The following is a 23,569-nucleotide window of genomic DNA, read 5'->3' as shown; positions in this document are numbered from 1 at the left end:
ATCCCCTCTGCTGCTCTCCAACCCCCTCATCCCATGAAGCACCCTACTGCACCCCAAACCCCTCATCCCCAGCCCCAGCACAAAGCCTGCACCCCCAGCTGGAGCCCTCACCCCCTCCCGCATCCCAACCCCAATTCCATGAGCATTCATGGCCCAATGAACAATTTCAATACCCAGATGTTGCCCTTGGGCCAAAAAGTTTGCCCACCCCTGTTTTAGACAGAGAGGGAATTGGTCCTAGTCTCCTGGTAGACATACAGGCCTTTGCTCAGCCTGTCTTGAGCTACCCCTTCTATTTTCATATCAAAATGATGCAATATTCCTGAGGTGCTGGAAGGCAGTGTTGCAAAATAGTTTGATTTAAGAATGTAGTTGTTGCATTAGGGATATAGGCTGTGCAATACAGGATCAGATCAGTGGTCCATCACATCCGGTCTCTTCCTTCCAGCACAAGCTAAAGATGAAGTTCCAGTGGAAGGTGGTGGGGGCCTGTAGATATGAATAGAGCTGGTTGAAACATGGAATTTCCATTTCACTGGGAATACCTGACATTTCATAATTTCCCAAATCAGAACCAGATGTTGAAATTTCAAGTTTTACCATGAAATGGAAATTGTGAAATAATTTTGTTTCCAAAACTGTGAAATAACCTTGTTGAAACATTTTGTTTTGACTCTATCATTTCACATTTTTACGTTGTCATACCATAAAAGTCTAAATGACAAAGTGGAAACAAAACATTTTGATAATTTCCTTTCAAAATTTTGTTGAAATTGATACATTCCTGAGAAAACTTTCAATTTTGCCAAATCACCATCTTCCAGTGGAAACCTGTTCCATCAGAAAATATTCTAGCAGCTCTCCTTCCTCCAGCACGAGCTAAAGATGATGATTCAGAGAAAGGTGGGTTGGGTTTGTAATTATAATGGAAGAAACTTGGATTTTCAGTTCCTTGGAAATTCTGGCATTTCAAACTTGTCTTTCATCTTGAATCAGAGCGAAATATCAACATTTCAAAATTTATCACAAAACAAAAATTCTGAAACATTTTGTTTCAGAAACATCAAAGTAATCTCCTTGAGGTATTTCAGTTTGGTAAGGACAAAACGTTTCATTCTGACGTTATCGTTTTGACTTTTAGTTGGTATCATTATATTGCAACATACGAGTTGAAACCATAAAGTGGAAACAAAATGTTTCTGTCAAAATTTTTGATGAAATGGGACATTTCCACAAAAATGTTTTGATTTCTTTGATTCAGCATTTTTGGACAGAAAACAGTTTAGTCAGCAAATTTTCTACTAGTTCTAGTTATTATGCACCTAGCCAGTTATGCAGAGATGTACATGCGGGCAGTGAAGGATTCCTTCCTGACCCCTATAGTGTTCAGCTAATACCCTGAAACGTGATTATTTAATTGTATTGTGGGAGCACTTAGGAACCCCAGTCATAGACCAGAACCCCATTGTGCTAGGTGCTGTACAAACACAGAACAAAAACACGCTCCCTGCCCCAAACAATTTACAATCTCTGATTCCTCTTATTTTCCTTATTAGCTACCAGTGTTAGAAATATTGAGAAATGTGGCCAAGTAGGAGCTAAAACCAAGCCTAAATTTACAGTAGCTACGGCAAGCATGTGTCAGAGCTCCCAGATGTTGCTGAAAGTATTTCAGAACAGTAATGAAATGGAAAGAAGCAACTGCTAATCTGAGGTGTCTCACGGGTGATGGGTGGCCATTCCCCAGGGGGTTTGAACCAAGGGACTGTCATCACAGGGATGAATAGCAGCTGAAGACCGGGCAGAGGTTGGCACATCACAGTGCAGCAGATGGGCCTGGCTCAGTCCCTGATGCACATAGAAGTGTGACGAAGAAAAGGGATTGTGTGGCATGGACCTCACTGCCAGTTCAGGAAAGGGCTTGTTAAATTAAAGAGTAAATACAAATAAATAGCTGGTAAAAGCTGAAGTATGGGAAGTTTCCAGCCTGCTCTGAACAGAGTGCACACATGCTTTATGAATCCAAGCGTAGCCCCTTTCTGGGCTCTGCCTTGACTGATAACTTTAACAGCAAAGCAGACGTTTTCTGCTCAGCTCTCCCAAGGGTTTTCTTTGCCAGGGTCACTTTGTCCCAGAGCCACCTCTGTCTGCTCCTGAAGGAGGCTGCAATCCTGCACACATTCAGACTGCAGCTCTTTGGATCCACTGGCTCAGTACGATTCAGCAGACTTACGGTGCATCTTGGTGCAAGGTTCGAACACCTGCTCTCAGGGTGACTTAGCAGACGAACACCGTATCCCCAGGCAGGTTCTTAGAGCCAGCCAATCTCTCCCATGCTGGCTGTAAGCAAACACAACCCAGTGCATTACAGCTGTCACTCTAACATCTAGACCGACCATTTTCTGGTCTCCAGAAGGAAATCTGAGCCGGAATTCACAATTACCTAATTTCTTTTGTTGGGGGAACTCAGAGTGTGTTACACACATGTTCATTAAGCCTCAGATAATGTCTGAAACAGGAAAATATTTTTATCTCCAGTTCAAAGATGGGGAAATTGAGACACGTGTAGTGCGGAGTGGGGTAGTGATTTGCCCAAGATCACATTGGACGAGTCTGATCCTTAGAGGTGCTCAGCAACCACAGTTCCCACTGAATTCCATCCTGAGATGTCATGGACTTTCCCAAGCCCCTTTTGGTAGCTTCAACATATACATACATTAGCGACCCAATAGTCTGCCAATATTGGGGGCCCAATCCTGCAGCTTTCACTCATGAGCCGTTCAGTGAAACCAGGGGGGCAGGATCCATTCAATGGATCTGTCAGTGTTCAAACTCTTAGGATCATTCCTGAAGTCAGTGAGAGCCAGCCACAGTACCTACGAGCCCGGGCTCCTAGTCATCCGCTCTAACAGGTCCATAAACGATAGCATGAACATTTTAAAATTATATCTATATCTATATAAATATAGATAGATATATAAAAATAAATGTAAGCTAGGAGGGAATGTGTCATTCTGTTTAATTTCCAAATCCATTACTGATTTCCCTGTGTTTGTTGTCGCTTGGGAGTATTCTGGGAAAGGCAAGATATTGCAACGTGTGATTAGAAGCTCAAGAGACAGATGGATTTGATCATCTGAAACTAAAATAATGACTGATCATCTTGAAAAGGCGGGGGGCGGGGGGAGAAAAGTATGGAAAATAGTGGCTGTTATTTCAGAAAGCAGTTGCAACTTATTTTGCTCTGGCAAGAGGTGTTACCCTCCCGGAGTGTCCTGAGTATTAGTGTAAAAGCTGCAAGTGGGACTGCCACAGCCAGTGAAGGTGATGATAAGCTCTGCGGACATCATTACTCTGGAGAGGGAGAAACAATGATCTTCACTGAATAGAAGGGGAAGAGCAGGGGGATGGCAAAGAGAAAATGAGATTGTTTGCGCCCCTTACAGATGTGGCACACTCCATTTCTAATTTTCTTTGGTGTTGAGTATCTTCCTTTCCTAGCAACAAGAGCGCTGGAGACAGATGAGATCTGAGTGGCTGGGGAATGGAGGGAATAAAGACTGGAGTTCAGTCACAGGAAGCTAGAGAGGAACAGCTTTTGGTCCTAAAACGGGAGAGCTTTTGTGGGGAAAGGTCTTTCACGCTCATGCATGTATGGCTGAGAAGAGACGGGATTAGGGGAGAAGGTTTGGGGTGTCCTCCTCACTTGCAAATAGTGCCAGGGCAGAGCTGGGACACAAGTGGGTCCTTTCCTAGTGAGGGGATTCTACCCAAGCTGACCGGCATCCCAAATTCACCTGCATGAAAGCAGACCCTTTCATCCCACTGACATGGAAGTGAGGAAGGACGGTGTAGTGTTACTAGCCTACTACTTGAAAGGCCTGGGTTCAAGTCCCTGCTATGCTATGGACTTTCGGCAAGTCACTAAGCCTCTCCGTGCCTTGGTTCCTCATCTATATAAGGGGATAATAGCACTGCTCCGCCTCCCAAGCCGGTTTTTGAGGGGTAAATATGTTACACAGGGGGAGGTGCTCAGATACTATTCTAATGGGAGAAGTGCAAGTAGCTATGATAAACAGGCAGGAGCACCTCCAGCTCAGTGTTCTTGCGGGCCGGCTAGGTACTGAGGTTTGCAAGAAAACTGCTTTGCCTGCTCACAAGCCTGGACCAGGATGTCAGGAACTCAGCCAGAGTTTAGCGGTCTGTTACAGGAGTGGGTGGGTGCGGTTCTGTGGCCTGCAATGTGCAGGAGGTCAGACTAGATGATCATGATGCTCCCTTCTGACCTTAATGTCTATGAGGACATTGGTGGGCTGGGGGGAGGAGGGGTGATCTTCCCACCAACGGAGGAGGCTGGAAGAGAGCTTCTCATCATCGGGAAGGGCAGGCTCAGAGTGGCCACAGGTGGGTCCCTGGGCTCACCCTGTGGGGGATCATCATGGTGATGGACATGTTTCTACCATGGCACAAGCCCGTGTGGCGATGCAGCTTTTCTGGCCAAGGGAGTCCTGCCTTTGTGGTGGCTGGAAGATTGAACCTTTACTGCTGGCTAAGGAAACTGAGCTTGTTGTTTGGTGGCTACTTGGCTGAGGAGCTGGGTGTCGAGGTATTTTCCGGGCAGATGGAAGATACGTTTCAGTGTTAGACAGATATTAAAATGAGAGGGATGTTAAAACGATAAAACGAGGTCTGATTAATTCTGATGATTCTTGGACACTGTGCCTTTGCTCTCACGGATACGTGAATTATAGGCCTGCAGTTTTAAAGGGGCCTTAACCTGGCCTCTGATTCTGTGGCTGCAATCGATTGCAGCCACAAATGATGGCATATGGCTCTCCCACTGCATGATCTGCAGGCGCCATCAGCCAGCGAGATGTCTGAGTGCTGTGATTTGCAGCGACTGCGAACTGTGCTCACGTTTCATTGCAGAGGCAAATTTAGAGGCGGTTCAACATTTGGCCCTAAAATATCTTGAAATCGTTGTGGAAGTGCTCCTGAGAACTCTGTCACCCTGTGAAAATCAATAGCAGAGACGCGTACTGCTAGGAGCACTCAGGAAACCGGGCACCACAAGTACAATGGAAGGACTTTGGAAAGCAAAAATTCAGCCTCTCAGCAGCCATTTCCAGCCAAGTGTCTGAGGCCGACATTGCTCCTGCAGCAGGGCCGCACTGTACACAGAAGTGGCTGATGCTGTCTGTATGTTGCGGTGCCCCTCCCAAGGTGTGTTTTTTTCTGTGATCACTTTAGTCATGTAAGTTATAGTTGGGCGAGATTTTCTAAAGAGACTAGTTCTCGTGGGTTAGCTCCAGTTCTGGACTCCCCACTTGAGATTCTTTAAAGGGCCCTGATTTTAAAGCTGGGTGGATTTTTCTCTGCACATTGGTTTTTTTACACACACACACACAATTTTGGGGGGATCTGAAACTTTTTACCACGTTTAGATTGAATTCAGCAAATAGTTTTGCTTGGGAAAAACCATTTTGAAAAAGTCAAAATATGTGTTTTGATTTTAAAACTGGCCAGTTTAAAACATGCTCAAAAAGTTGAAAAATACCCAAAATCCAAATGAAATACTCAGGGGCGGGGTGCGAGGGGTGGAGAAGGGGAATAGTTTGGAATCAATTGAAACTTTTCCATTAACTGAAAATGAATTAGAAAAAAAATAATGTTGTGTCAATTTGGAACATTTTTGGTTGACTTTCAACATTTTTGTGTTTTCCAATTCGATATTTTTTTTAAAAAAATTGTGTCCCTTCAAATCTAATCAGTTTTTTTTAAAATTTGGTTTGGCCCCTGGAATCAAAAACTCCATTATTTGCTTAGCTCCAGTCCTGAGCACCCATTTTTTGAGGTGTCTCATGTTGGACACGCAAAATTTGGAGTCACTTATGAAAACCTTGGCCATTGGGTTGCTTTAATGACTTCACTGCTGCCCAAAGGTGCTTACACTGACAGCCTTGGAGACCGACACTCTCCCCTCCATCCCCCCTCCCCCGGTCTGTCTACGAGCACAGCCCTGGCTATAGCAACGCAGGCTCTTCTGAGCCAATAGGGGCACCATTTTGCACAAAGAGGTTCGTTCCATTTCAATGACTCATTGAGCCCAGGAACTCAACAGCGGTGCTACCTGTGGTGATGGATTTATAGCATGTGGATGTGTAGCCACTGAGAACTGGACTGAGACCAGCAACTCGCCTCCCATAAGGGGTCAGGAAGGATTTTTCTTCCCTGATGCACGATTGGCCAGACGTATTGTGGTGTTTGTTTTTTGTTGTTGTTTTATTTTTTCGCTTCTTCTGAAGCGTCAGGGATTGGCCACAGCTGTATATGGGACACTGGATGGGGCGGACCAGTCTTCTCAGGGGGTCTAAAGAATCCTCTTTCTAGATGCCTGGTTGGTGTGTCTTGCTCACATGCTCTGGGTCATACTGATTGCCGGATTTGGGATCTGAAAGGAATTTTCAGGGTAGATTGGCTGGGACTCTCCCCCACCCTTTCCGTGCAGCATGGGGTCTCGCCTGCTGAGACCATCTGACTCCATCTCACCTAATAAGTTCCCTGCCTTGGACATTGGTGCACCTTGGTCTCTCCCATTCTCTGTCTGTGGCACACAGTTTATTGCCCTGAGGACTGATATGTTTAGTCCCAAGCCTGTGGGGTTAATAGAGGGGTAATTGGGTGGAAATGAACGGCCAGTGATATACAGGAGGTCTGACTAAATGATCTAATGGTCCTTTCTGGCCTTAATATTGAACTCTGAAGACACTGGAAAGTCCTTCGAGGCAACAGCTGGTCACCCTCAACCTGAGCTGCACTGAAACTGGTGATCTAGACACTGGATCTTCCACTGCCAGTCTCCAGAACCATTCGTGCATCCTGGAATGCATGCCTTGTGTGGCTAATAATACAGATATCCTAGACATAAGCGTCTAAATAGACGTAGACACACAGACATACGATTGAGGCATTTGCATTGCATTTCAGAGCAGATCAGATGCATGTCAGTGCGTAGCTGAGATCTCAGTACAATGTTGTCGTGTGACGGAATGACAGGAACACCGAGGGTGGCTGCTTGTCTTGGGGCTGTGGGTGAGGGAATGAATGCCTCCAGGGATTAATTATAGTCTGTGCCGTTTCTCACCACCACTGAAGCTTGTCTCCAGTCCAACTCAGGTGGGCAGAGAAAGTTGTTACCATCTGGTAGCTCTTGGGTGGCTTGTGCGAAATGAAAGTTGGTGGCTTCAGTCCCGTTCCCAGCCCTCAACCCCCGTTGGTAATCTTGGCAAGGCGTGTGAGAGTCTGAGTTCACCCTATAGATGGAACTCCCCATACTCTCCTCTAGAGGTCAGGGTTGAGTCACATGGGCGGGGGGAAGATTGCCCTGCCGCCGTCTGTGTCGTGCCTGTTCTGTGAAATATTTTAGTCTTTCAGGCTGCGAATCTGGCACGTTTCACCAGCCCCAAATCAGGAAGCCAAAGATTAGTAAAGGAGGAATGGTGGGGTTGGATGAGCGAGGTGCATAGAGCAGCCGGTAGAATAATTGAAACTGCATTGTCTCGAACTTTCCTAGCCTTTGCATTTAACCTCCTCCAGGCCCCTTCCAGCAAAGCACTTAAGCACATGCTTAACTTTAGACCCACTAACATCAGTGCTTAGACTTATATGTCTAAAGTTAAACATGCGCTGGATCAGGACAGAGTGCTCAGCACCTTGCAGGATTGAGCCAACCTTTTGCATAGCCTCAGTCCAGCAAAGCACTTAGGCCCCAGTTCAGAAAGCAGTGTAAGCACATGGCTAAGTCCTTTCTTATTCAGGACAGCACTTCAGCGTGGGCTTACCTTTCAACAGATGTTTAAATCTCATTGATGTCAATTATTCAGAAGAGGGGTTACTCACATACTTATAGTCAGACATGTGCTTCGGTGACTTGATGGATCTGGGAGCCAATTCTTTGCTATCCCATGCACCACAAGCTAGGTGCAGGGCTTAAGAGCAATGTCAAATTCCCCAGAACTGTTTTGAAAAGAGTGGAGACCCCAGCTCACCTCCATGCTGCTGTTTGCTTCCACTACTGCCAGGCCATCCCTGGACACCCGCCATCCTCTGCACAGCACTGAAGCTTTGCTGGGAGAATCTGGGCCTTCATCTCATAAACATCTCCAACAAAAAGGCAGCTGATATTTAGAAAATACAGCAGAATAATAAAAACAGGCAATTTACTCTCTGCAGAACCACTTCATTAAATATTCTTTTTTTTAAACTTCATAATAAAAAAGGGAAGCCGAGCTGCAAAAACCCCGTCAGGCAATTTAGCTGGAGAGTCAGTTTCCTCTCATTCGTGTCAGTAATGAGGCATTTCTGATGTTTCCAGTGACCCTGGCACCCATCTCCTTTCTAAGGTGCTTTGCGAGTGTGGACGAAAAGCATGCCTTTGCTTATTGAAATAAATAGGGACCGGTCCATACACTCATTTCCCTGGGGAAACAGTCCTCTGTGGCTTTCAGCTGTCATTTCTTTAATCTCGTCTTCAAAGAGCTGCATCTCTTCTGCTTTGGATTTGATTATGCAGGTGAGTCTAGACAGAGTCTTCCTTCTCAGAGTCCTAGCTGGCCAGTGGATTGAGCTGGGACCCAGAGAAAGGACTTGGCAATTTGCACAGTGGTGAGTCACCTTAATGTTACCGAGGTGAATGGGCCTTGGTTCTGGACCTTGTTCTAGCCTTCAATTGATCAATGGTTGGCTGCTAATCTGCAAAAGGTGTTTATTGTTGTTGGTATCATGCTAGCGACATAGAATGTCAGTGAGGTTGGTTAGTGTGGTCTAGGGGTTAGAGCAGAGGCTGGGGAGGCAGGACTCTTGAATTTGATCCCCATCGTCTCGCTGTGTGCCCTTGGGCAACGTCATTTAAAAACAGCAATTCTACGCCGAAATGTACCGAAGTAAAAATAGCACCTTCTTATTCAGCATCTCTGCTCCCCATGCACACACAGAGTTCTTTCTGCTGACCGGAGTGACAAAAATAGACGAGCTTCTCCTCCTGCTATACCTGCAGAGCTAAGGCATCTGAGAGCGAGTGAGCTGGAATCTATTCCACTGTTCATCTTCCGCGGGTTGTTTACCGAGTTGCAATCAATGCCACCTGTGCAAACCTCTTGATGGCAGTGGGGTTGCATGGGAGTAGTTGGGGGTCTAATTTATCCAGCAGAATATTTATTACTAGTTACGTTGCTCCAGAAGGCAGGAATCTAACTTGACTCTTGGATCCCAAGTGGAGTTTTTAAGGCTGGAGATCAGAGGTGGGAGGGAACAAAACACATTTGTTTGTTCTATAACCTGAGCAGTTTGGAGTGACAATAAGCATGTGACATTTGCTGTCGCTTTTTAACCGTTCCATGCCTCAGTTTCCTGCTCTGTAGAAGGAGTCAGATAGTTGAACTACCTCCTGAGTTGAGGTTTAATTATGTAAATGTTGTTAAAAAGACCTTAGAGCATTGTTCATCCAAGGATCTAGAAATTTCAAGTATTCCTCTTATGGTTAGTGATTTCAAGGGTTCTGTTCCCATCTCTGCCACCGGCCTGCTGGGAGGCCTTGGGCAAGTCACACCCCATGCCTCAGTTTCCCTGTATGTAAAATGGTGGTGATGATACTGACCTCCTTTGTAAAGTACTTTAAGATCTTTGGCTGAAAAACACTATAGGAGCTAAGAAGGCATTAGGTGATTTTGTTGGACAGCTAGTGGATTGCAGAAGCTATTAGTCTACATGGAGAAAAGAGTCAGAGTAACTACTGATTTGTTCCAGGTGTTTAATGGCATTATCTGGCTAGCAGGATACAGAGTGCCATCCCCTGCCTACCTCCACCCTTCACGGCGTGGTCACAGCAGGGGAATTGGTGAGGGCTGTGTCGCCAAGGATTGCCCAGACAGAATTATTGGCCGAGTTAGCTATTGATTTTCTAATCATTTTCAGATGATGTCCTCCCTCATCCTGTGTTACTGCAGAGGAGATTGCAAATTGAACTGCAGCTGGATTGATGCTGGATTGATTAGAACGCACAGTAATTATTGGGTCTCTGCTGCTCAAGCCAGACAGATGAATGTTAGCAATAATGGATATGGTTCTTTATCAAAGCGCAGAAAATGCACACCAAGTACCATGCACATAAGTCCCCCTGGGTGCAGAGACCAGCCCTCCAGAGCAGCTTATCCTGTGCACAGAGGTGTCTAAATACAACCTGTGGACACATAATTTATGGTCCACAGCTGCTCTTCCCATAGAACTGCTGGGTAAGGACAGTTTTGGGGTAAGGGCAAATTCAATCAGCTGCAGTGTTTTTATTGGTGACAGGCAAGCAACAAAGTTCCATTCCTCTATCAAGGAAGATAAAGTACAGTTATGAGGGCATGATCCTGGGAGGTGCTAAGTGCCCTGTTGACTGCAGAGAAACACCCACCTACTTTCCCTGGAAATCCATGATACAATGACTAAATGCATTTGAGGTCATCAGGTTTAAGGCCAGAAGGGACCCCCCACTCACCCAGGTAGACCTCCTGTATACAACAGGCCACAACACACCACACAGCCACCCCCACACCAAGCCAGCCAACTAGAATTAAATCAAAGCATGACAGCCCTCAGGAGACTAAACTATTGCCTACCACAGGCAGAGAACAAGAGGTAAATATAAAAAGCTAATTTTAAAAATAAGACAGCAACAGAGATCCATGCGTATGCTGCCGTCTGGCACGTGGAAGGTTGCTACACTACGAGCCTGCCCTCTCCCTGAATAGAATATACCAACACATTCCCTGTATCGATTGCCAGCCTGACCCTTGTGATCTCGCTGGATGGAGATCAAGAGACCAAGCTTCTTGAGCACTGCCTGCCCGGAGACCATGCAAAGCTGAAATTACAGCACTTAGGCCCTGAGTAGGGGTCTCCATGAGGCATTCTGGAAACCCAGGTGCATTATCCTGGCCAGCTCCATGGTCCCCTCCCTGCTGGTCCCTGCTTGGTAGATTCGGGCCAGAGCCTCAGTTGCTATAAATTGGTGTGTCTCCCTTGAAGTCAGTGTATTTACACCTGCTGAAGATTTGACCCTCATGGTCCTTGAGCAATCTTGAGCCCAGAGACTAATGGTGTCCCGCCCCCTGTGTTAACCCACATTAACCCTTTGTGGCTTTTTGACCCTCTGTAAGTGGAGAGGTTTATGATTCTTCTATCCCCTCCAAGGTGGAGGAGTTGGTCCGTTAGCTCAAGCAACAGCGTCTCATGTGTTTAGATCCAGAGGAACCAGGTCCAGTCCCTGTGGACGAACCATCATAATACAAGGAAGGGGAGCTCCTTGCAGCTGCCTCTCCCTAACTTGCTGCATCCAATCAGGGTTCAGAACTGACGTTGCTCTCAGACCCCTCCTGCTGAGCTCTGAGGCTCCTAGACTTTGCAAGTGACTCCGAAACACTTTCAGGGACAGGTCTGGTGTACACTAAAGAGTTAGGTCAGCCCAGCTGCATTGCTCAGGGCTGTGAAAAATCCACACCCCTCAGCTACGTAGTTAAGCCGACCTAACCCCCAGTGTAGACAGCGCTAGGCTGGTGGAAGAATTCTTCCATCGGCCTAGCTACTGCCTCTTCAGGACGTGGATTACCTGGGCCTCTGGGAGAACCCTTCCCACTGCTGTGGGGAATGTCTGCACAGCAGCTGTGCTGCTGTAGCATTTCAAATGTAGATAAGCCCAAAGACTGAACATGCCCACATGCTAAGCAGTTTGCTACATAGGGAAAGGTTTAAATTGAAGTACAAAGTACAGCCAAGATTCCCATCCCCCCAGCCCTCAGGCTTGAATTTATTGTTGCCTCCATGTCTGTGTGTCTGTCTTTTAAACAGCCTGTTGCTAATTGCAAAGCTGACTGGCTCCCTTTGGCTGTTGCCCATCTCACTGTGTGCTCCGAGGAGGGCTTGTTATGCCTCTGACCCTGCCAGGGAACCCCCCAGTATTTGTGCAGTGTCAAGGAGATCTTCTTCCCCAGGGGTACTCTCTGCTGCAGTGCAACAGCTGGCTTGTGAGTTACTTCCCTGGAGATGGGGGCGTGGAGGTGAGGGAAGGGGACTCTCTTTTGCAAATTTCACGCTGGAGCAATTTGCGTTCAGTATTTAATGCACATTGCAATGCATAATTACAAACAGAAACAAAGCACGCTTCCTGATGATTGAAAATCAAGTTGGGGAAGTATTCCAAGGGGCAAACCTCTACCAGAACGTGGCTACGAACCACGGAGAACGCTCCGGGGTGAGTCTCCATCAGTCCAATCCACTCTGAGCTACCACAGGGTGCCAGCCTCTTCCGCCAGAGACAGAAAAGGGTGCTCCCATCTCTCCATGATACTGTCTTTCTTAAAGCCAACTTGCAGCTCCTGAATCAGGCCATGTCTATACTGCATGGTCTAAGCAGCATAGCTGCAGAGCTGTATCTGTATCAGCATTACCCTATACTCTAGATACAACACACAGTGACTGAAGGGGCTTTTCCATCCCTGTAGGAATGCCAGCTCCTCAAACCATCCTAGTTAGGCCAATGGAAGCATCACTCTTCCATCAACCTAGCTGTGTCTATACTGGGGGTTAGGTTGGTCTGGATTTTCATACCCAAAGCTCCAGAGTTATATTGACCTAAATTGTAAGTTTAGGCCAGGCCAAAGTCAACAGAATCTATGGGTGTGACCCTAAAGCAGGAGCCCCGCCAGTTCCCCTGGAAGTCAATGGAAGGATCCTCATTCACCTCAGCGGAAGCCCTGTTGTTATGGTCCGACCCCTTGGAACGAGAGGCATCTCTGTTTCAGCTACACAGGGTGCTGTCCATGCTCATCAGTGGCTGAAGAGCAAAGTCAGTGCAGAGATTGAAGCCAGGGCAGCAAGGAGAAACTTTGACCATTACTGAAGTCAATGAATCTTTTCCCCTTTTGTTTCTGCCTGTTTGCACAGCTCCTGTTGCTCTTCCATTGATCGGCGCACAGACTAGAAATGTGGCTTGTATCTATACAGCCACAATTATTCTGAGCCTTATTTGTCCAGAGTGTTTAGCAATAAAATGTAACACGCGCGAGAGGCATCTGTCCCCTCTTTATATCCATGCTGGGAGTATGAACTGAAAAAGCTTGCCGCAGGTTGCTGCAACCTCCTCTGATGCCTTATGGGTGAGACTCGGAGGTCACAAAATCTGCGATTTCCGATTTCCAGAGACCTCCTGACATTCTCTGCTTCAGCCCCAGGGGCTGCAGGACTCCAGCTGACAGCCAGTGGGGCCCTGGCAGGGTTCCAGCAATGGGCGACAGCAGCGACAAGTGACAGGGTTCCCCTGCAACGTTCCAGCCACAGGTGGCAGACTCCCGAGGGGGCCCTCCTCAGGGTTCCAGTGACAGGCAACAGCCTCATGTGGGGAGAGAGGGACGTCTCGGGCGAGCGGTTGGGGGGGGGAGTTCCGTTTTCTCTTTGGGAAATATGGTCACCCTGCAGCTCCTGGCTGCTGTGGGGGGAAGGGGGAACCCTGCAGAGCCACCAAGGTGGTGGGGGAAACCAGGGAGCCGCAGCAGCAAAAGTCACAGATAGGTCACAGCTTCCATGAATTTTTGTTTATTGCCCATGACGTGTCCGTGACTTTCATAAAAATAACCATGACAAAATCTTAGTCTTACTTATGGGTATCAGAAGCTTCGGTCTCCAGTGTGGCCAGTCCTGGCCCTTTCCCCATGGCTAGACATGCCCTCACTCTCCCTGTCCTGTGAAAAGAGGTGTCGTCATTCCCTTGCCCGTCTCTTCTGGACAGAGAAGCCTTCTGCCTCTCCTGCTGTTCCTTGTTCCTTTGCACGGCCCGTGCTCCAATGGCTGAACCGAGGATCCCAGGCTCTCATGGTCCATTCCACCTAGTTCGCAGCTCAGCTGGAGAGGAAGAAGTGGCCTTCGGGAGCTCACTGCCTGTTGCATCTGCATTTGCCCTACAGGGAGGCTGCACCGCCTGCGGGAATGACAGCAATCACTCAAATGAATTAAGTTTTATTTTAAGGAGCTAGCGCAGCAGAGGGGAGGGACTGAGGCAGGTGACAGGAGCTTTCCAGCTGAGAAGCTACAGGACTATCCTGGGCCTTTGTGGCTTTGCACCGTGAGCAGCCAGAGTTCAGCTGTCATCGTACAGCTAATGGCCTGATGCCCAGGCATCCATCAGACCTGGCAGCTTGGGTCTGGAGCGGCACCTGGCTGGGTAGCCAGCTCGGGAGGAGGGATCTCCTGGACTTTTATTACATGTATGGCATTTTGCTCGCACAGAAAATTGATTTTCTTTTTTAAGCACAAAATATAGCAGTTTTATAACCTTTCTTCTGCTTGACAGAGGCCATTTATAACCTGCCTTCACTGCTACATGGGCAGGCTCTGAGCTAACTCATCTTCAAGAACTCAGTAATGCATTTTTAATTGTGAGCTGTTCCTAGGTGAGATTTATTTTTTCCGAGGACTGGTCCTTTTGTTGTGTTTTAGGTTGGTTTTTGTGTTTTTTTTTTTTGTCCTGGTTTTGGATAAAAGAAAATAAATAAATAGCAAAGGTGGACACGGAAAGCACTTTAATCAGGGTGGCAGATGATTGATGGCATTAGGTGCCTGCTGTTTTTAATCTTTTGGGACAGGGAAAGCCAGCTGGAGAATTGAAATTAAAACCCGGAGCAGAGCTGGATCCCTTGCTTGTGCAAAGTGGCCCGGCTCTGCTGGCTTCGGTGAGGATCTGTCCTTCTGCAGTTGCCTGCTTCATTGTCAGCCAGGAAGGCTGCCCCCTGCTGAGAACTGCTGCCGAGCCTCACCTGCCTACTTCAAAGAGGCACTGGGCTGCTTTTTGGGAATGATTTTAAATGGGGGGTCCGGGGGGGGGGTTGAGATCCCCAACCATGAATAAAATGCATCGGCAGGCTTAAACAAATGACCGATACCCAGCCAAAATCCCCACTGACTCCAGGAGGGCCAGGATCAAACCCACAGGAGTCCATTTACTTGGGATGCCTTCCATAGTCTGTGCTTCCCATTCAGCGTCACGCGTTGCCATTCCCTAGCGCACAGACGCTGCCCGGGTAAAGGACTCCAGGGAGAGAGGTAGGTGGGGCTCTGCAGCAGGCTCTGAGTGGGGTGTGCCGTGAAGATCCTTGCAATGGCTCTTTTCACCAGAAGATCCCAAAGCCCTTTGCCAAGGGGGTCAGTATCATTAGCACCATTTGCCTGAGGCACAGAGCAGGGAAACAGGCCAGGGGCAGAGCCTGGAGTAGAACTCAGCTCTCCTACGTCCCAATCCGGTGCTCGTCCCAGTCCACACCGGCTCCCCAGGTGAACTTGCACCTGTGGAGACCTGAGGTCGGGTTTTCGTGTGTCCTCTGTTAATGCTGACAACAGACCTGAGTTCACCAGTATAACGCCGTCCACTTCGCTGGAGTGGAGCCTGCTTCCACTAGGAATGAATGTGGCTTCCCAGGGCGGAGAGCTAACTCACAGCAGGGAGCTGCGTCCCTGGCACTGGCTTACCTCCAGTGGTCACACCGTCACCTCCTACAGGGAAAACGCCCCCAGCCCTGGGAACCAGCAGGGTGAAGCATCCCACTCGCCTTAACATGTCCCCTCTCTCTGCAGTGCCCACAGGAGCTGAGGCCCATGAAGGACGGCACTGGCTGCTACGACTATTCCAAGGGGATCGACTGTTCGGATGGCTTCAATGGTGGCTGTGAGCAGCTGTGCCTCCAGCAGACCCTTCCCCTGCCATATGACCCTTCCTCCAGCGCCATCTTCATGTTCTGCGGGTGAGTCTCCTGGAACCATTGTGTCAAAGGGGTTCTGCAGCTTGAATGGAAGACTTGAGCAGCTGGTTCCTCCTCCGCCCTCTTCCCTCCCCCTGGATTCCTCTGAGCCATGTCTGCGTCTGTACTCGCATGTCTCTCTGCCTGCGTGGTTGGACCTGTCTGGCATGGAGGCAGTAGAGAAGTTTATTAGCTGAGAGCAATGGTGGAAGTGGCCTGTGTGTATGCATGTGTGGAAGCATAATTCTGTTGTAGCTGCACATCCATGCAAGAGCTTGATGACCCAGTATGCATCTGTGAAAATAAATGAGCCACTGTATGTGCTGCGTGCCCCCATGGGGGGAAAGATTATTCACATGGGGTCAACAAGTTGCGATCGCATACACATGCAGTTTTTGATGGTGAATGTACGTGCCTGCTGGCCTGCAGTCTAAGCACGTGGGAATGATCTGTGTGCAGACGGACAGTTCTCTCTCCTACTGGAGTCTGTGTGAGAGAGAAAGAGAAAAGGACTGTACAAGTCAGTCCATGTCTTGTTATATAAATCCCAAACTATTTTGTGTCGGGTTGTTGTGGTTTTGCTGTGCCTCTCTTTAAATAGAGTTTCATCCCAGAGCTTGGCCAGGATCCTAGAATCCGATGTGATTGAGCATTTTCTCTAAGGAAAATCTCCCCAACTACAGAATGCTCCAAAGGGAGCTCTGTGATTATCTGGCTTTATGCGGCACGGCTGCAAAAATAGCCATCCATCACACAAGCCGCCCTATGCAGTGCCCTGGTTTAGGGGCGGGGCAGATTGCATCCCTTTGTAAAGAAATCAAGAACATAGAGAGAAAGAAAGAAAGACAAATCATAACATCACACAATAAATAAATAATAAAGTAAGATTATTGGCTGCACCTTTGCTAATGCATATCTGCATTTCCACATAATTGTGAGCACATGCATTAACCTACTTCAGACCTTCTAGCTACAGGGGAAGAGGTGGTAATGGGAAGGTGAGGGAAGGGAGCAAGAAGCCATTTAGTGAATGAAACATCTGGGCCCAGTCGTCCCCTGGAGGGTAGCAAAAAAGTGCAGAGGAAGAAGGATTTACAGCAGAATGCACTGAAATGGAGGGGTGCATCCGTTCATCCTGCACTTAGCGCTATGGCATCTGAGTGCCTACATGCCACCGTTCCCTAATATACATGACTGCAGGCTGACACGCAAGGAGGAATGAGAAGGGCCTCTGGGCTGACAGCAAACTCTTACATGGGAGAGGGGACAGTCACAGCGCGAGAGTAAAAGCCATTACCCATGCCCAGCCTTGGTGACAGTGAGGTTCCAGAGGCAGGGACTCTGAGGCATCTCAGTACCCAGCCTGGCTCAAGGCAAAGGCCAAATGGCTCCCAGGCAAGTGGGAAAGTAGCAGGATACCCCATCAGCAGATGCAGAGGCACAGAGTAGAGGGAGAAATGCGGCATCTGGCTAAAACTGGTGGGTGGTGGAGAGTAAGAGGGCACTGAGGAACAGGAAAGCCATGTCCCTAACTAGAAAAAAAACTGCAGGGAGCATTGATGGACGCCTGCCCTGTTAGGCATTTGCAGACATCACTGCCCTTCCAGCCAGGGGTGGGGGGGGGGAGTGTTGTGCTTGGTAAAGGCAGAGTGGCTGCACCTTCCTGAGTTTATAATAGCCACTGTTCCGGTTTGGGTTTGTTTGGATGGAGGGAGAGAGCCTGGGGTTTGTGTGTGTGTGTGTGTGTTGGAAAGGGGCGGGGGGGGGATTTCTCCCAGCACCTGTGCTTCTGGGGTCCAGCCAGAATCTACAGGCAGGGAGCTGGTGAATCCCCTCTCCCCCAGTGCTGCTTATCTGGAGAATGCTGCTTTCAGGCCATAAGCTGCATTACACACAAAGCCTTCATGCGTCACTGCCCTGAAGTCACGTCAGATGGAGAGGGACTGGCAGGACAGGCCCAGAGTGTATGTGCGCAGCCTGGTCTATCACCACCTTCCTCTGGCCCTGCTCAGACAGCACAAATCTCTTTTCCTCTCAGTGCCCAGGGAAAAGTGGCCTCACAATGTCCACCATTCTTCCTGTAAGCACCTAGGGGACCTATCAGCCAGCAGCAGGAGCCTGGCTGATCACAATCAAACGGGGATGTTTCCAATATCCCCTGTGCATTAGGGTCCCAAAGTGGAGTTCTCCACCAGCTCTGGCAGGCAGAAAAGGGAGCATAGAGGTTATATAACAGGCTCCCCCAAGCTTCCCAGACACATTCCGCCTCTTGCCTGGTTGCTGCCGCCAGTCAGAAAAGCACTTTGACCTTCAAGGAAATGTGAGTCACAGTTCGTGAAGTGAAGAAAAAAATTCCTAAAAGTAACTCCGAGGAACATCTGTCTGCTCCTGACACATCCAGGTGCTCAGACGGCAGAGATCTCGCTGAGCCCCAGCTATTCACAGCTCTCAGGGGACCCAGCTTTCTCAGCCAGTTTCTTTCCTTTTATTTTTTTCCCCTTTCTTTATTGCTTTGCTACTTGGAATGATTGTGTTAGAAAGAGAAAACACCCAGCTTCCGCAGCTGCTATGCAGGAGTTTTGGGAAGCGGGGCAGGTTCGGCAGGGAAGGGGATAAACAGCCAGGCTCTGCATTCCAACAGAATGTGTTACGTACACGGGGAAGGCCAGCAAAACTAGTTCAGCTGGGCCAAGCAAATACCATGGTGATGAGTACAGGGTAAAGTCATATTTGTGTTATAACTACACCTCCAGGGCCCCACAGTGCTAGGTGCTGTACAAAAAGTGACCGGTAGGCCCTAGCCTGTAGTATAAACAAGAAAGGCCAAAAAAGGGTGGAAGAAAGACAGCACTATTATCCCCATTTTACAGCTGGGAAACTGAGGCGCAGAGAGATGACTGACTTGCTCAAGGTGATGTGGAGTTTGTGGCAGAGCTGGGGATTGAATGCAGATCTCCTGGCCCCAGTTCAGTGACTCCTCCACAAAATCATCCTTCATGTCTTGTGGGAGCAGAAATTCAGAGAGTTGTTTTTTATTTCTGGCTGCACAACAGGAATCCCTGTGTAACTTGGGGGCAAGTCACCTCACCCTTTCCGTGCCTTGGTTTCCCCATCTATAAAACAAGGATGATGATACTTTCCTTCTTTGCGAAGAGTTTTGCCAACTAGAGCTGCAAAGTTTTGTAGAAGCCCTGGAAATTAACAGTGGGAGAGAGGAACAAAAAACCTTGGATTCACATCTCTGGGGACAGAACAGCTAAATAAAAACAGGGGCAGTGTCTCTGGCTTACTTGTGCTGTTGGCTGGGGGGACGTTGGCGTGGGTGTTTGTACTAGTATTGGGAGGGAATGTGTAAAATAAAGCAGCTAAATAGACAATATGCATTGGCGCCCAATTCTGCCATCAGGCACAGGGCGTCATTCCCATGGATTTGTGAGCATCTGCCCTGGTAGATGGGGACTGGCTCCCTTGGGAAGGAAAGCATGTTTGAGCTGAATTCTCTTTCCCCTGCCACCTGACCGAGGCAGCAAGAACATTTGCCTTGTGACCCTGGTACTGGCATTTCTACGCTGCCAGGCCTACCCACAGGGAGGCCCAGAATACGCACTGCTGGCACCAGATGCGGCTGGCAGCCAATGTGGATGTCAGCCCTGCTGCAGCTGTCCGTGGTGCTGAAGAAAGCTGTTACTGAAGCTGCAAGAATAACAAGCATTGGTAACTCTCAGGCCTCAGCTGTTAGTCTCCAGGAGCTCTCCCCAGCCTAGGTTTTGAGTGCCAAGCCTGGAGCTAATACTTTGTTGGCTCTCCAGGCCCAGTGCACCCACCCGGTGCAGGTTTTAAGTGATGTGACTCCCTGGAGTAGTTTGCTGCACCCTGGTTCCCCAGATCCTCATGGAGTGCCTTACAGTCAGCTGGCTTGTTCTACTTCGATTGTGTGCATCACCCTGACTCTCCTATCTTGAGAAGAGTCTTTCTACAGCAGGGTTCATGTCACTACAAGCCCTGTTTGCGGGTTGGGTATTGCATGCATGTGGCTCTGTCTTTCTCTCTGACCTAGTTTGTGTTGTTTCCCAGCTGTGTCGAGGAATACAAACTGGCTCCAGATGGCAAATCCTGCCTCATGTTGTCTGACATCTGTGAGGGCCCCAAGTGCTTGAAGCCAGACACCAAATTCAACGACACCCTCTTTGGCGAGATGCTGCACGGGTACAACAACAGGACCCAGCATGTCAACCAAGGCCAGGTGTTCCAGATGACCTTCAGGTACTGCCCCATCCCCTAGCTGGGTCAGGTAACATGGTAGATTTGCAAGATGTACCCTGATGATATTGCAGGTCGGAAGGGGGGGTGTCAAAGGTGAGGGTGGTGGGAAGCTTAGCTGTCAAGAGCTGTGTCTTGTAACATTGACATACAAGAGCTGGGGGCAACACAAAGTAAATAGAGGAGGGGAAAGAGCTGAGAGGTTGTTTCTGTCTGAGGTATGTCAAATAGCGGGGCCAGAATTTCAGCTGGTGTAAACCAGCTTAGCCCCATTGACTTCAAAGGATCTATGCCGATGTGTATCAACTGAGGAGTGACTCCACATTCCGCCCGACCACTGCAGGGTCTGATGCAGGGTTGTTCTACACAAAGTGTTCTCCAGTGGCCTCATTCTTCTAAAGCCCTGAGGCTGCACAGCTGCCATGGACGTCAGTCCGAGTTGCGAGTGGTCTTCATCTCTTACAGTCCAGCCCTGCGGCTTTCTCCAGTCGTTTGTAAAATCTCCCCAGTGATGTATTGGTGCTGAATTCTGACCCTTTGCTATGACGATGGGGTCTGTAGAACCAGTATGACCGACAAGGAGCTGCTCTGCTCCTTTCTGCACCCAGAAAGCATTGGCAAACCAAGCACTCGGGGGTTCTCAGCAGTGCACGCTTTGGCCTCTGTAGATCAGCAGCCTTTGCCGGAAGTGAGAACTGACTGTGTGTGGAGACAGTTTTCCTAGGGCCGCCTTCTTCAGTTCCCCTCCCCTTGTGGCAACCCTTGGTGGGGCCTTTTGAACAGAGACAGGAATGCAGATTGGAAATCTTTGCCATGCGCTTTGTTTCCTGATGGCCAAGCAGGACTGGGAGTTTCATGAAACCTGCCCGCCTAAAGAGCCCCTTGTGCGATGGCTGCAATCTCACATAAGCCCTCCCTGCATCCTAACCAGCTCCCGCCTCTGCTGCTGTCTTCTGGGCTCCAAGCCGCCTCTTGTTGGGGCTTTAATTTCCTCTCCCGCTCCTGTAATAGTGTGGCCTTTCCTTGCACTGCGCTAGGGCTGAGGGATTTGTTTAAAGGCAGCCTTCTCCTTGCCCAGACAGCAGCCTGATTGAGGGGGCTGTTATTGCAGCATCAAAGGAAACGCAGGGCTCAGGGACTCCAAGGCAGACGGGTTTCTTCCTTTGCCGCTACTGCAGCTAGGATGGATTCTGGTTCTCAGAGGAAAGATGCTTTAAAATAAAAAAACAAACATGAATCCTTGGGGGGAGCGCTTCCTCCCTCCCATCCCCCGACCCCATTCAGTGTGTTTGAGCCACTCGGTCTATACTGGCCCTAGACAGCACCGGGGCTTCCTTTATCTGACCCTGCCAGGTGCTTCCAGTTGGTGTGGGGATTAAAAAGCAGGCGAGAAACCATCTTCCAGGCTAAATACCAGCCATAAATCCCGCAAGATTTTATAACTCCATTTTCGTTTGGGAGACGCTTCACTTCATTCCTGGCTTTGGTGGCCAGCTGGCTTTGGGCCCAAGCAGTGCAAGAGACCACGAAGCCTCGGGGCTTTGTGCTAAGAGACTCTTCCTGGTCCAGTGCTGATTCAGCATCATGCCCAACCCAGTTTGTCCCCCCGGCTGGAGGGCTGGACGGGGAGACCCGATTTGGCTCCCTTCTCCCGTGGGCCAGTAGTCACGCCCAAATCCAAATCATAAGGGCATGCCTGGTGTACCGTGAGCTGATCTCTCAACCAAAGAGGGTGCACCTTGCTGTTCTGGGTGTGTCAGGCCCTCTGCGATAGCAAGGTGGAAGCCCCCCTCCCCCGACAGTTTTGCCTATGTAATATTTTCCATTTATGGCTGGAGTTTCCACCACACTCTCCTAAGCACTCCACTTAGCCCCAACACCATTGGGGATTTTCCCCTTCATACTGTTGCATGGTGAGTGATGCCACTGGGTGAAATTCCCCCTTCTCCACTCGGTCTTCATCAGCAGGTGCCTTCTACCTCAATCCAGATCTGTGCCACTTTCATGGCCCTGGACTCCAAGGAGTGTGGTTTATTTGCTTGCACCTGCTGAGACATGCCAGGATTTGTGTGCTGCAGCTGAAGTTCTCCCAGTCATCTGAGGGGACCACCTGTCCCCTCCCCCCAGTGTATGACACCTGCCTCCCAAAACTTCCAGGTGTCAGAGTCCAAAAAGCCACTGACCAGTGGAGAGTCTGAAATACCTCAGCTGGTTCCGGTAGCTCTAGCTACCAGGCCGAGATTCAGCTGGAGGTTCCCAGGCGAAGGAAGGATGCCGGTGGGAGGTGAGACCATAAACACACTTTCCCCATCTGATGTGAAACCTGCACAGAATTCTGTGCACTCCCCTTTGTAATGCTTGCAGCTCTGCATTGAGACAATGACTGCAATCGAATCTCATTGCGTCAGGGCTTCAGAGAGTTGCTTACTGGGGTCAGGAAAGATGTATTCTGGGCGGGAGGGGGTGGCCTTCTTCTGAAGCATCAGGCTTGGCCACAGATGGAGACAGGACCACGGACAGGGAGGGTGAGTGCTCTGAGGTGGCACAGGAAAGCTTCTTCCTTAGGGTATGTCTGCCCTTCCAGCCGGGGGTTGTAATTCCCAGCTCAAGGAGACGTAACTTGTGCTAGGTCTCATGGAGCTCGGGTGCGAAAACCGGAAGGTAGCTGTGGCAGTGCGAGTGGCAGGAAGGGCTAGACACCCTGTGTACGGACCTAGCATCTCCGACGGGTACGCACTCGGGACAGCTAGCCTCTCCCGCTGCCACGGCTCCCTTCTAGATTTAGCACCCGAGCTCCGTGAGACCTCGCACAAGTTTATGTCTCTTTGAGCTCATTTCCCTGGCGTTGCAGAGGCCCTGGGGACACCTGGCTTGCTCCTGTTCTCTGCCTGTGGCCCACACCGGTTCAGTCTCCTGAGCAGCGGAATGCGTTAGTCTAACCTGAACTATTGGGTTATAGACAGGAGGTCAGACGAGGTGGCCTTAAACTCTGTCTGCCTCTTGGGCATGTGAGTTGTGGGTTTCCAGCCCCACTGGCATCACCGAGAGAGCTCCTACACAATCTACATGGGCTATAACGAGGGGAGATTAGCTGATCCAAATCAGGACAAAAATTGGCCTTGTGCCTTGCATGCAAGGAGCCAGGTCCTCAGCTGGTGAAAATCATCATGGCCTCATTGAAACCAGCAGAGTTATGACAGTTAGACTGGCGGAGGATCTGGCTCTGAGCCCAGCCGCTGTATAGGACAGGGACAGAACAGCTCTGGGGTGAAAGCAGTGCCGGAGGGGCGGGAGAGCTGGCAGCTGTGGTGGCTGAATAGGAGAGGAGGGATTGCAGGATCCTCTGAGAACGGAGAAGAGAGGTAGCACCCGGAAGGGATGAATGCCTGGGGAAAGGCGGGCGGGAGTCCTGCTATCCTCTTTCCTGCGCACATCTATACTACTAGCTAACATCCGTGACTCGGTATAACGTGCAGCGTTTT

General features: G+C 49.2%; 1 protein-coding gene across 3 annotated transcripts in view; it reads left to right on the top strand.

The window, feature by feature from the left end:
• The window catches only part of ASTN2 (astrotactin 2), a 602,317-nt gene that overhangs the window by 329,175 nt on the left and 249,573 nt on the right, over positions 1-23,569 (top strand). For all 3 annotated transcript variants that reach the window (XM_073314892.2, XM_073314893.2, XM_073314894.2), the window contains 2 exons: positions 15,664-15,830; positions 19,902-20,090. In XM_073314892.2, coding sequence (XP_073170993.1) covers positions 15,664-15,830; positions 19,902-20,090 — 356 coding nt within the window. The remainder of the gene's footprint in view (positions 1-15,663; positions 15,831-19,901; positions 20,091-23,569) is intronic.

The sequence above is a fragment of the Lepidochelys kempii genome, chromosome 16, assembly GCF_965140285.1.
Source record: "Lepidochelys kempii isolate rLepKem1 chromosome 16, rLepKem1.hap1, whole genome shotgun sequence".
NCBI lineage: Eukaryota > Metazoa > Chordata > Testudines > Cheloniidae > Lepidochelys > Lepidochelys kempii.
This window is presented reverse-complemented; position numbering and strand designations above follow the sequence as displayed.